This window comes from Mya arenaria, chromosome 2, assembly GCF_026914265.1.
Source record: "Mya arenaria isolate MELC-2E11 chromosome 2, ASM2691426v1".
In the NCBI taxonomy this organism is placed as follows: Eukaryota; Metazoa; Mollusca; class Bivalvia; order Myida; family Myidae; genus Mya; species Mya arenaria.
The window spans coordinates 17,484,773-17,497,495 of NC_069123.1; the positions used below are offsets into that span (position 1 = coordinate 17,484,773).

The window sequence follows — 12,723 nt, forward strand, 5'->3', positions numbered from 1 at the left end:
ATGCCAAAAGTAGTATCGGTATATCACCTTTTCAGGTGCTACAATAAAGAAATGTACAGAAGGTTTATTTTGTTAATCATTTATTTATCCAAATAAACTACAAAACTTATGGTATCTTTATTTTAGAAAAAAGCACATACAATTATTATATAAAAACAATTTTGTTAATTTCCACAAAAACTGAGATTCAATGCTGGACCTATAAAGGAAACATCAAATTATATGCAACAAACATCTTAACCTAAAGCCTTAACAAGCTAATGCAATCCTTCGGTCAAAAAGTAAAATCATGGCTTGTTTGTCGCTGTTCCGCGACCATGAATCTTTTCAAAACTCCACTAAATTGAGTTCTAAATAACAATTATTTGCCACCTAGAAAATAATGCTTCTGGCATTGACTAGATCATTGACTTCAATCACTTTTGATACAAAGCACTGTAAAATCAAACACCAATTGCCACTTTTTATTGCGCATGAAATATGTCAAATTCACAATGCTGTTTAACTGGTTAAACAAAGTCAAATCGGCTTTGAAAGTCTGTTCTCTCACTCAAGAGGGAAACATTGTCGGGATCATTCTTTATTTCAATGTGGAAATGGTCACACAGATTCTTCAACAGGTCCTGCTGAATGCCCACTTTGGTCTGGATCTGGTTTAACCTGAAAAAAACAAAAATGATATAATATTGTGTTGATTGTTCAGAACTTTGTTAAAGTTAATAACATTGTTAACGTCATTGTTGTTAACTTTCAAATCATTACACATCTGGAAGTTTAATTGATATATTTATGGTCTGCTGTATTTCTTACAAGATTTGAGACAACTGTTTCAGTTGTACACATGTTCAGATTTAAATATGTGAGCACATCATCCAATATTTCATGTTTAAAAGTTAACAATGATGACCTTGATCACATTGTTAACTTAAACAAAGTTCTGAACAATCAGCCCATATGTTACCTTTATGAACAGTTGAATTAGATAGCAACTATACTGATAGTCTGTTTTTTTATAGCAGACAATCCATTTATAATCAAAACTCCCATATGAAACAATAAATTATTCACATTACTATTATTAGAGCCAGAGTTATATGCCTTGCTACTTAAGTGCAAATTTCATGTGAACACCTTGATTCAGAATATTTTTTAAGTTATTGACAAGGTAAAACTTTTTGCACAAACAATGATGCAGACCTCACCTAGGATACTACAGTATGTCTTCCTTTTTTCTTAAAATTGAAAATACTAACTTGTTTCTGTTTTTCTGCACATTTTTCTGGATTTCTTGAAGAGTTTCTACAGTGAAGTCTTTCTCAGACTGGGCAATGAATTCCACTGATGTCTGAATGCCAAACATGTAATATTTGAGCTGAAAAACAACAATGCAGAATTTAAATTTCCTAATCTTATCTGGGAATCAAGGGTCTGATATTTCCATAAAAATATACATGTTTTGTTTCAGACATTTACATACATTATCTGTTCCAAAAGAAAACTGAACAAAAGCTGGAAATAATCTTCACATTATGCATGATGGTGTATTGTTTGTATTACCCTGGCCCATCTTGTGTTCTTCTCCTCATATGGTTTGATCGTGAAATATCGCTGGTACATCTTCTGTTGGAGAAATTTGGGAAACCTGTTCTCGCTGTCATTCACTTGATCCGACTGTAGAGAGAAAGTATTAAAGAATTGGTTGATGCAAACAATTGTTACTGACCAGTCAAAAACAAGAGGGGTGAGAGTGGTCTAGTGGTATAGGTGTCCGCCTCTCACCCAAGAGGTTGTGGGTTTGATCCCCATCAGGGATACTTTCTTATGGCCTCTCAAAAAAGGACACAGTACTGGTTTCTGCCCAGGAAACAGACTCAAGAGCGATTCCATAAGCTTAGCTTTCGTCACAATCGGGCTAAAATATATTTGTATATACTAAAAACAAGAGTTCACTCATAGCAGACAACAAATTCATTTTGTTGATTTCTCAAACATACTTTCATTAAACAAAGTCAACTTACTATACATTAATGGGAAATACCTGCAAACCAATCCTCTTTATGTAAGCTTGCTTCTGTATTTTATCAATATCTCCGACAGCTATACCAATCTGAAAGCATTATAATTGAAAGAGTTATCAATGTAATTGTAGAATGTTTAAAATGAAAATAGAGGTCATAACAATTCAAAATGCATTGGAAATGACTAAAAAACTAAATTAGAGGCTGATTGTATATTCTTTTATATAAATTTTACACCATAACCTATGTTCAAATAAAAGAAATTTCATACAAACCAGTAAGTTCATTAGAGCGATCGGCATGACAATCACGAACAGTATTAAAATGATGTACGAGTCAACAGTGAAGGGGCTGTTATTGCTCTCAACGAAAGTCTCCACAAACCCGATCTCGCCCAGTGTCATGGATAGCACTGTCAATGGGAAAAAGTCCTCATCTCGGAAACCTGGCTGAAAGGATATAAAGAATAGCTTTTGACACATACTTGTATTCTGATGAAGATATAAGATGAAAACATAGCATGTATGTGTTTTCCTTTTAGCTCCTTTAAATTGAATACATACCAGCAACAGATTGATTTACATTTTAAAATATATTCTTTCATTAAATCTTTATTCAATTTTTGCTATCTGGTATTTAATCAAATGATTTAATAAATGAACTCATTTTTTTGTCAATTTGAAATTTGTTTAAAAATTATTGACCAATTTGAGTATTGGTCATTTTTATTTTAAAGGGTCAGTCAACTCGACTACCATTGACAATGTATGGTACATATATTGCAATGCTACTACATGTACATCCTCCTGCTCCCAAATCTTAGCTTTCACAGTACACAGGAATTTTGAGAACCTCAGTTTATATGTTAGAGTTTATGAATGTCTGCCCGTACCCATGGGCTGCATTATGGCTTCACAATGTACTTAATATATGTTTAAATGTCGTTTAAAAGTGACATGTAGTAGTAGTAGTAGTAGTAGTAGTAGTAGAAGTAGTAGTAGTAGTAGTAGTAGTAGTAGTAGTAGTAGTAGTAGTAGTAGTAGCAGTAGTAGTAGTAGTAACTGCAATTCTTTATATAAAAAAGATTTGAAGAAACAGAATGAGGTTCAAGGAAGTCCGGGTGCAATATCCTAGCTCTTGCCAATAAACCATTTAGTTTTTCAACTTGCTCAATATGACGCATCTGAGGTTTGAACCCACGACCTTCCCCACTTTAAGATAATGCTCAACAACAGGGCTATCAGGGCCATAGAGATCCTCAGAACAAAGCAAGTCTGTTTGAGTCAATTTCTCTGTTCCTCCAATAAGAAACCTTAAATCTTACCCGTTGTGCTAAAACAGCACCAAACGCCTGGGCAAATGCCATCAGAAACAGTACGAGAACCAGCATCACCTGAAACATTCAACTAATGTTTGTTTGAAATATGACATTTCCATGTTATCTTTATGTCAAAAGAAAAAAACACAATCCAGATTTTAAAACTGCTGCTTTCACACAGTTGCCTGGAAAACGTTCTACAACCAAATGAATTAGAATGCAAAATATAGTTCTCAATATAGAACAATTACACTTCAATGAAAATGCTTGTGGCTTTACTTTCTATAGACTTACCTTCCCAATACTGAACATGACCTCACCAAACATTACAAAGTAGATTCCAACCACATCAAGCCTGAAAGAAAACAATTTCAATATGAAGAAAACATTCTGTTTTTGTTTTGTTCTTGGCACTTTCTTCAAAGAAGTACCTAGTTAAGTATGTTTTCTGAGAGACAAGGTGAAGAATGTTACAAGACCTGTGTAAGCTGAGTATCTTGTATCTTGAAAGAATCTAACCAAGTTTGTATTAACTTTATGACCATACATGCAATGAAATACTGTTCTTTCGGGATCTTTCTTACCACAGAAAACATGCCAAAGAATCGCTACGTTAACATTTAAATAACTGCTTTGTGTTAATATTTACTCTACCCTTCCCATTGTACTGAATAACCGAAAATCCATAAAGTTCCACCCATGTTATCAATGCAGTTATTTGAATTATAGGCAACCTATAGACTTATTATTTATTGACATTTCCTCATAGATCTTATAGATTGTGTTAACTTTTGTCCTTGAAATTAATGCTTTATAATACACAATCTTGTACTATAAATAAACTCATTCAAGGGAAATGTTACGGTTATTTGACACCTGCTATAGTTGAGATTTATAGTCTACAGATGTCTCACCTTTGCAGGTAGGATATGAGGAGAGTCCATGCACACAGAGACGATATCCAGGCCCCCCGCCAGTTATTCTCGCATGGGTAACGGTTTGGCGGGTTAATGAACACAAGGGTAGACGCCATCATAATCCAGTTACAGTATGTGTATGGATTGATGAAGTAACGCCACTTCTGGAAAAATGAAACTACTATGTATGATGTAATAAACTGTATGTATTGGTCAAATGTTTTTACTATAATGCTAACTAATTGCTTTACATCTAAACATGTGATAAAAAGATTTATTTATAAGTGATACTCAAATATTACTAAAAAAGAAAGAAAAAAAAGTTTACATCCAGAAATGAAGTACTAGTACATGTGATATTTGTACCTATTTGGACATCATCAGTTCTGTTATAAATTGCTTTCTAATTAAACAGTTTGTTTTAAAAATCTACATCACACATGCATGATAAAAACAGCACAACACACATATTGCTACAATGTTTCATGCAGTCACATTCATATAACAAGGTGAGTTAAAGTACAGACTAGTCGTAACTTTGTAAGCTTATTCCCTTTTTTTCGTGCAAGAAATAAGTATGCAATAATGAAAAACAAAATTTTACTTAAGAAGGAGAAGGTAACAGAAATAATGCGTAATTAACCTCTTTAGTCATTCTCCATTTCTTACATATTTCCATTATTCATTGTACCCAAACCAGTCTATACATGTATGTATAAATTTAGCTTTGAACATTTAAGGAGGAATCAGTAAAATGTCATCTTTCTAAAGAGAACAAATGGACATAATTACAAAATGCTATTTCTATGCAGATAACCCACACTTCAACTTTAGCAAGACATATTCAAAAGGAGATAACTGTTTTGCTCACAAAACTGACAATAAGCAGTGGTTGACATTGAATGTACTTTAAAATATTATAAATTGAAAACAATTAAATTACACCTACTTTTACATTCACGTAAGAGAAAAAGAATTTTCAAGACAAAAGCCTATCAAATTAAAACAAGGGAACCTCTAGAGGAGGTCAACGCTCTAATGTATTGTTTTCAGTCAAACAGGGGCGTAACTCCACAATCATTAAAGCCAGAGTCTTGAGACATTGCTGTACATGAATGCATTAAAGTTTCTGGAAACATGCCTGTGAACAATCTCCTACACAGTGACCTCCCCTAACAAGCAGAACAGATCTCTGCCACAATGAGTGAGTATAGCTGGATTCTAGCTAAATGAACTATATAATATTTCTTTTAAATATTACATCTTTTCTCTTTATTTTGTAAGTTTTTATCAAATTCTAATTATTCGAAGTGTATTGAGGTTAAAATACAGACTTCGTTTTTTTTAAAGATAAATACAATCTTTACCAAAATGATTTATGGTCACTTGATTTGCATGGTGTCAGTAATTACTGTTATGTAAGGGAAGTAAAGCTATGTAGAGTTTGGCCTGCTATCTTGGTGAGCATTTATGTTTCTAGCAATATGCCTTCTTACTTTGTGTGCATTAATGTGTCTGGCAACAAGCCTCTAACTCAATGTGCATTAATGTTTCTCGCAACAAGCCTTGTAACTTTGTGTGGGATTAATGTAACTGGCAACAAGCCTTCTAACTTTGTGTGCATTTATGTTTCTGGCAACAAGCCTCTAACTCAATGTGCATTAATGTTTCTGGCAACAAGCCTTCTAACTTTGTGTGCATTTATGTTTCTTTGTGTGCATTTATGTTTCCGGCAACAAGCCTTCTAACTTTGTGTGCATTAATGTTCCTGGAAACAAGCCTTCTAACTTTGTGTGCATTACTGTTTCTGGCAACAAGCCTTCTAACTTTGTGTGCATTACTGTTTCTGGCAATTCTGGCAACAAGCCTTATAACTTTGTGTGCATTAATGTTTCTGGCAACAAGCCTTCTAACTTTGTGTGCATTAATATTTATGGCAAATGCCTTCTAACTTTGTATGCATTTATGTTTGTGGCAAATGCATACAAACATTGTGTGCATTATTGTTTCTGGTGAAATGCCTTCTAACTTTTATGTGAATATCTATATTATTTTTTTAGTAAGCTCAAAAGTTAAAAAAATTGTTCTTAATGAAAATGACACCAAGGCTATTACAATAACTGTCTACTTTTAAAAACAGATGAAGTAACAAGGTTGTATATTTGAGGATTACCTTTGAATGGGACGACAGCTAGTAAAATGAAATATAAAGAGTTACCTGAAGCTAAAGAAAATAAGATTACAAAGTTATAACTAAATAAAATATCCCCTAGTATGTGTACATTATTCTACAGTGAAGTAAGAAGAGATCTTCTTCTTAATACATAGAAATCATTATTTGCTATTCATACATCATGTTATGCACCTTTCAATGTTTTTCCCCGCTGGGTTGGGGGGCATACATACAAGAGGCTTCAGATAACAGATGACAGGTCTGACTGACAGACCTAGTTATGTTTCAAGCCGGAAAATACTGTTTGCAGGATTTTATCCCAAAGAATATTTTATGCCTGAAAAACCTCAAAACATTGAGAGGTGCACATGTGCTAATAAGCTTTTGATAATTCAATGTGTTGTTTTCAATGCAATAATTATAATGTTTAATTGTGGTACACCTTTCTAAATGTGCACATGCATTTAATAGTTTGTACAATAATTCAATTTTGAGTTAAGAGTTTACATATCAATCCATAGCTTTACAACATGTATATGTGATAACATTTTACATTTACTGACCTTCAGAGATTTTATTTTTAAAAAGACCAAATAACATTATTAGGAATTCACATCACAAAATAAAATTGGTTTACACCCTAAATTCCCTCTAAGCTTGGTTAACCTTTCCCAATAACATAGAAAACAATCTTACACACAGGCCAGATCTTATCTTCTATATTAGTTGTACATGTACAGTGTGAAAACATTTATGTTCATTGGCAATAAAGCTTTTAAATAGTCAATGCTCCTGTAAAAATATGTCTAATACTTTGACTAGCACATCACAATTATTAAAGCCAGCGTTATCGGCCTTGCTTCATGTGTGTGTTTTGTCTCTGACAGATGCTGTGCTCTGTGTTTCAGTTCAATACCTTGAATAGCTTTGGAGTTATGGCTGAGGTTATAGATGTATTGCAGGCTAATGACTTCAATACCTTGAATAGCTTTGGAGTCATGGCTGAGGTTATAGATGTATTGCAGGCTAATGACTTCAATACCTTGAATAGCTTTGGAGTCATGGCTGAGGTTATAAATGTATTGTAGGCTAATGACTTCAATACCTTGAATAGCTTTGGAGTTATAGCTGAGGTTATAGATGTATTGCAGGCTAATGACTTCAATACCTTGAATAGCTTTGGAGTCATGGCTGAGGTTATAGATGTATTGCAGGCTAATGACTTCAATACCTTGAATAGCTTTGGAGTTATAGCTGAGGTTATAGATGTATTGCAGGCTAATGACAGCCATACCTTGAATAGCTTTGGAGTTATGGCTGAGGTTATAGATGTATTGCAGGCTAATGACTTCAATACCTTGAATAGCTTTGGAGTCATGGCTGAGGTTATAGATGTATTGCAGGCTAATGACTTCAATACCTTGAATAGCTTTGGAGTTATGGCTGAGGTTATAAATGTATTGTAGGCTAATGACTTCAATACCTTGAATAGCTTTGGAGTTATAGCTGAGGTTATAGATGTATTGCAGGCTAATGACTTCAATACCTTGAATAGCTTTGGAGTCATGGCTGAGGTTATAGATGTATTGCAGGCTAATGACTTCAATACCTTGAATAGCTTTGGAGTTATAGCTGAGGTTATAGATGTATTGCAGGCTTATGACTTCAATACCTTGAATAGCTTTGGAGTCATGGCTGAGGTTAAAGATGTATTGCAGGCTAATGACTTCAATACCTTGAATAGCTTTGGAGTCATGGCTGAGGTTATAGATGTATTGCAGGCTAATGACTTCAATACCTTGAATAGCTTTGGAGTCATGGCTGAGGTTATAGATGTATTGCAGGCTAATGACAGCCATACCTTGAATAGCTTTGGAGTCATGGCTGAGGTTATAGATGTATTGCAGGCTAATGACTTCAATACCTTGAATAGCTTTGGAGTTATGGCTGAGGTTATAGATGTATTGCAGGCTAATGACATCAATACCTTGAATAGCTTTGGAGTTATGGCAGAGGTTATAGATGTATTGCAGGCTAATGACAGCCATACCGTGAATAGCTTTGAAGTTATAGCTGAGGTTATGGATGTATTGCAGGCTAATGACTTCAATACCTTGAATAGCTTTGGAGTCATGGCTGAGGTTATAGATGTATTGCAGGCTAATGACTTCAATACCTTGAATAGCTTTGGAGTTATGGCTGAGGTTATAGATGTATTGCAGGCTAATGACTTCAATACCTTGAATAGCTTTGGAGTTATGGCTGAGGTTATAGATGTATTGCAGGCTAATGACTTCAATACCTTGAATAGCTTTGGAGTTATGGCTGAGGTTATAGATGTATTGCAGGCTAATGACTTCAATACCTTGAATAGCTTTGGAGTTATGGCTGAGGTTATAGATGTATTGCAGGCTAATGACTTCAATACCTTGAATAGCTTTGGAGTTATGGCTGAGGTTATAGATGTATTGCAGGCTAATGACTTCAATACCTTGAATAGCTTTGGAGTTATAGCTGAGGTTATAGATGTATTGCAGGCTAATGACTTCAATACCTTGAATAGCTTTGGAGTTATAGCTGAGGTTATAGATGTATTGCAGGCTAATGACTTCAATACCTTGAATAGCTTTGGAGTTATGGCTGAGGTTATAGATGTATTGCAGGCTAATGACTTCAATACCTTGAATAGCTTTGGAGTTATGGCTGAGGTTATAGATGTATTGCAGGCTAATGACTTCAATACCTTGAATAGCTTTGGAGTTATAGCAGAGGTTATAGATGTATTGCAGGCTAATGACTTCAATACCTTGAATAGCTTTGGAGTTATGGCTGAGGTTATAGATGTATTGCAGGCTAATGACTTCAATACCTTGAATAGCTTTGGAGTTATAGCTGAGGTTATAGATGTATTGCAGGCTAATGACTTCAATACCTTGAATAGCTTTGGAGTTATGGCTGAGGTTATAGATGTATTGCAGGCTAATGACTTCAATACCTTGAATAGCTTTGGAGTCATGGCTGAGGTTATAGATGTATTGCAGGCTAATGACTTCAATACCTTGAATAGCTTTGGAGTCATGGCTGAGGTTATAGATGTATTGCAGGCTAATGACTTCAATACCTTGAATAGCTTTGGAGTCATGGCTGAGGTTATAGATGTATTGCAGGCTAATGACTTCAATACCTTGAATAGCTTTGGAGTCATGGCTGAGGTTATAGATGTATTGCAGGCTAATGACTTCAATACCTTGAATAGCTTTGGAGTTATAGCTGAGGTTATAGATGTATTGCAGGCTAATGACTTCAATACCTTGAATAGCTTTGGAGTCATGGCTGAGGTTGTAGATGTATTGCAGGCTAATGACTTCAATACCTTGAATAGCTTTGAAGTCATGGCTGAGGTTATAGATGTATTGCAGGCTAATGACAGCCATACAGACAAGAACATGAGCACCTAGTAAACTGTCACCTGAGCACCTAGTAGACTGTCACATGAGCACCTAGTAGACTGTCACAACAAATTAACATTTTTTTTTAAAGGTCGCTAAAAAAGTTTCTACTTAAAAAGAAAGATTTTATCTTGTGAGAGTAAATGTATTCACAGAAGAATGCAGAGTGTCAAACACACCTGTCCCCAAAGCAGGAAGAGCTCTTTAAATAGGAGGAGCAAAATGAACACTTCAAGGATCCACTGCATGGACGTCAGTCCGGCATGATGAATTTCTAAGTGGGAGAGTTTTGCTTCCTGGAATAAAGAATTTGAAAATCCATGAATACTCCTTGAAAAAAGATATAGTGAGTAACATACCCTTTTGAATAAAACGTTTTCTTGAGCTCTGCAATGCCTGGTTGAATGGTGTTACAAATTTTTTACCTCACAAACTTGGCTAAGCAAAAAATTCCTGAAAAAAGGACCTCGCGAAAACAATTTACCATATTTACAGAACTAAAGCAAGTACAGTGTCAAGAGGGAAATAACTGACCAAAAAAAATTCAAATACCTAGCATAATTGAAATTTTCCACTCAAATCAGTTAATAAAAGGGGTATAATTCAATCTATATGTAACCCAGAGTAATCCCTGATGTTATTTCAAGCACTTTGACAAGATTACACCAATATTCGTGAAAAAGTCTGAAATAGTTAATGTTAGGTCACTCAACATTACTTAGTTTCAAGGCCGATAATGCCAATGACCAACAAAACCTCAACATGTTTTTTTTCTTTTTAAAACAAGACAGCTTAATTCAAATTCAAAGTATTATCAATGTACAAGATTTGACACTGTATCACGATACCTCTTGTAGTATATGAATCAGTGTTGCATTTGTTGCGTTTTCCTCGCTGACATACACTGGACAGCGACGTAGATTGTCAACAATCGAAGAAGCCATCGCAGGAACCCATGTCATGTACACATTTAGTGTGGTGACGTACATTGCGTAGATGAACAGATTGCTGTAGAGGATGTAACTACCAAACTTTCTCCTGAAAATGGTAAATACAAAATCTGTTTCTCTTGTATACTTCGCTCGATCTCCCAGGGACCAGCGAAAGTACCTCGAGCCTCGGAAAATTCAAACCAAGCAGTTATGCTTACAGTCAGTTTAAATAAATCGGTCCTTTATCTCAAGCTAGAGTCATTGAGGAATTCCACCCAAGCCTGTTCTAGCCAACGGTGTTTGACTGTATTTAATGTTTGAAAAGGCAGAGTTAAAGGCCTTGTTACACACATGATATTGTTACTGGTAACAAGTGTACCAAGTTTTTGAACCAAATTGGTAGACAATTAAGGGAAATACCTCAAATAAAATATTCAAGCAAGAGATATGGGTCTTGCTACACATGTGCATAATTGTCTCAGGTAAGCTGTGCACATAAGAATTTCTTGAAGTTTTTTTACCAAGGTTTGAATTTGTGTACCCAACTGATGGCAGCAACAGCAGCAGCAACCTCGAGGCTATGTCAGTAGTATGACAGTAACCGCAACTTTTTCCTTGAAAACCAGACAAGCTAAAACCTTGATCAAAAGAGGAAATAATACTTCCACAAACCATTTCATAATGAGCATGCTCTGTGCGAGTGGATGCGATAACAGGTCCTCCCGGTTAAACTGGATCATTGTCTGAAACACATTTATCACCTTCATAAGAAAGCAGTACTTATTATGACTGAGTTTGTTTAATGCTTCATACAGAATATTACTTTAACACTTTTCTCCAAAGATGAAAATAACGTTCTAATATAAAGCCTAATAAAAAACAAAAAAGCCTACCTACCCTACCTGTTTTTGAAAAGGATGTAACCCTAACCAAACTTTTTTTGCCAAGTACATTCTACATATCAATATGGTTATTTAATAAATCACTAATTATTCAAATGCATGTAATATCAACAAAATTATATAATAGATGTACATACATCGAGGGCGAAGTATCTCCTGTTCTTGCAGCAGGGATCGTCCGGTCCCGGGTCAATGTACTTGTAGTCATAGGTCAGCTGCAAATGGGAAATTAAGTCAGTTAATAGTCAACTTAATATAAATTTGTTTTGACTTGATTGTGACAAAGCTAGTAGTATAGTTATAAACTTTACCACTGGACAATCTTACCTTTTTCAACACTTACAAAGTAATGTTACAGGTAAGATTATTATGTTTACACCACATTGAAGACAGAGTAAGAGCTTTTACACCAGGACAAACAATTGTTCTTTTAAAGACCTGCATAGATTGGCAAATACCAAATTAAGGACAAAGTGTTTTTCTGGACCAAATGCAAGCATTGCAAATTGCTAAAAGTAGTAGAACTAAGTCACTGAAAGCTCAGCATCACACAGGAAATGCTTTTAGATGTTCCAATCTTGTCTTCTGCTATGAACTGTGTTAGTAACATGATTGGGATAAAAATAGAAGGCCACTCATATGCAGCTGACAAAAATGCAATACCAGCTTGCATCATGTGACAATACTGTAGGTGCTTGCATCATGTGACAATACTGTAGGTGCTAGCATCATGTGACAATACTGTAGGTGCTTGCATCATGTGACAATACTGTAGGTGCTTGCATCATGTGACAATACTGTAGGTGCTTGCATCATGTGACAATACTGTAGGTGCTTGCATCATGTGACAATACTGTAGGTGCTAGCATCATGTGACAATACTGTAGGTGCTAGCATCATGTGACAATACTGTAGGTGCTAGCATCATGTGACAATACTGTAGGTGCTTGCATCATGTGACAACACTGTAGGTGCTTGCATCATGTGACAACACTGTAGGTGCTTGCATCATGT

The 12,723-nt window shown here is 35.2% G+C and overlaps 1 protein-coding gene across 1 annotated transcript in view; it reads right to left on the bottom strand.

The window, feature by feature from the left end:
- Positions 1-125: 125 nt before the first annotated feature.
- The window catches only part of LOC128213609 (transient receptor potential cation channel subfamily A member 1-like), a 38,875-nt gene continuing 26,277 nt past the window's right edge, over positions 126-12,723 (bottom strand). The window contains exons 18-30 of the mRNA XM_052919515.1: positions 11,847-11,924; positions 11,480-11,550; positions 10,724-10,913; positions 10,055-10,171; positions 6,427-6,444; positions 4,251-4,417; positions 3,631-3,691; positions 3,343-3,411; positions 2,294-2,467; positions 2,039-2,107; positions 1,558-1,671; positions 1,254-1,372; positions 126-660 (exon numbers count right to left, since the gene is read on the bottom strand). Coding sequence (XP_052775475.1) covers positions 510-660; positions 1,254-1,372; positions 1,558-1,671; positions 2,039-2,107; positions 2,294-2,467; positions 3,343-3,411; positions 3,631-3,691; positions 4,251-4,417; positions 6,427-6,444; positions 10,055-10,171; positions 10,724-10,913; positions 11,480-11,550; positions 11,847-11,924 — 1,398 coding nt within the window. The 3' untranslated portion in view covers positions 126-509. The remainder of the gene's footprint in view (positions 661-1,253; positions 1,373-1,557; positions 1,672-2,038; positions 2,108-2,293; positions 2,468-3,342; positions 3,412-3,630; positions 3,692-4,250; positions 4,418-6,426; positions 6,445-10,054; positions 10,172-10,723; positions 10,914-11,479; positions 11,551-11,846; positions 11,925-12,723) is intronic.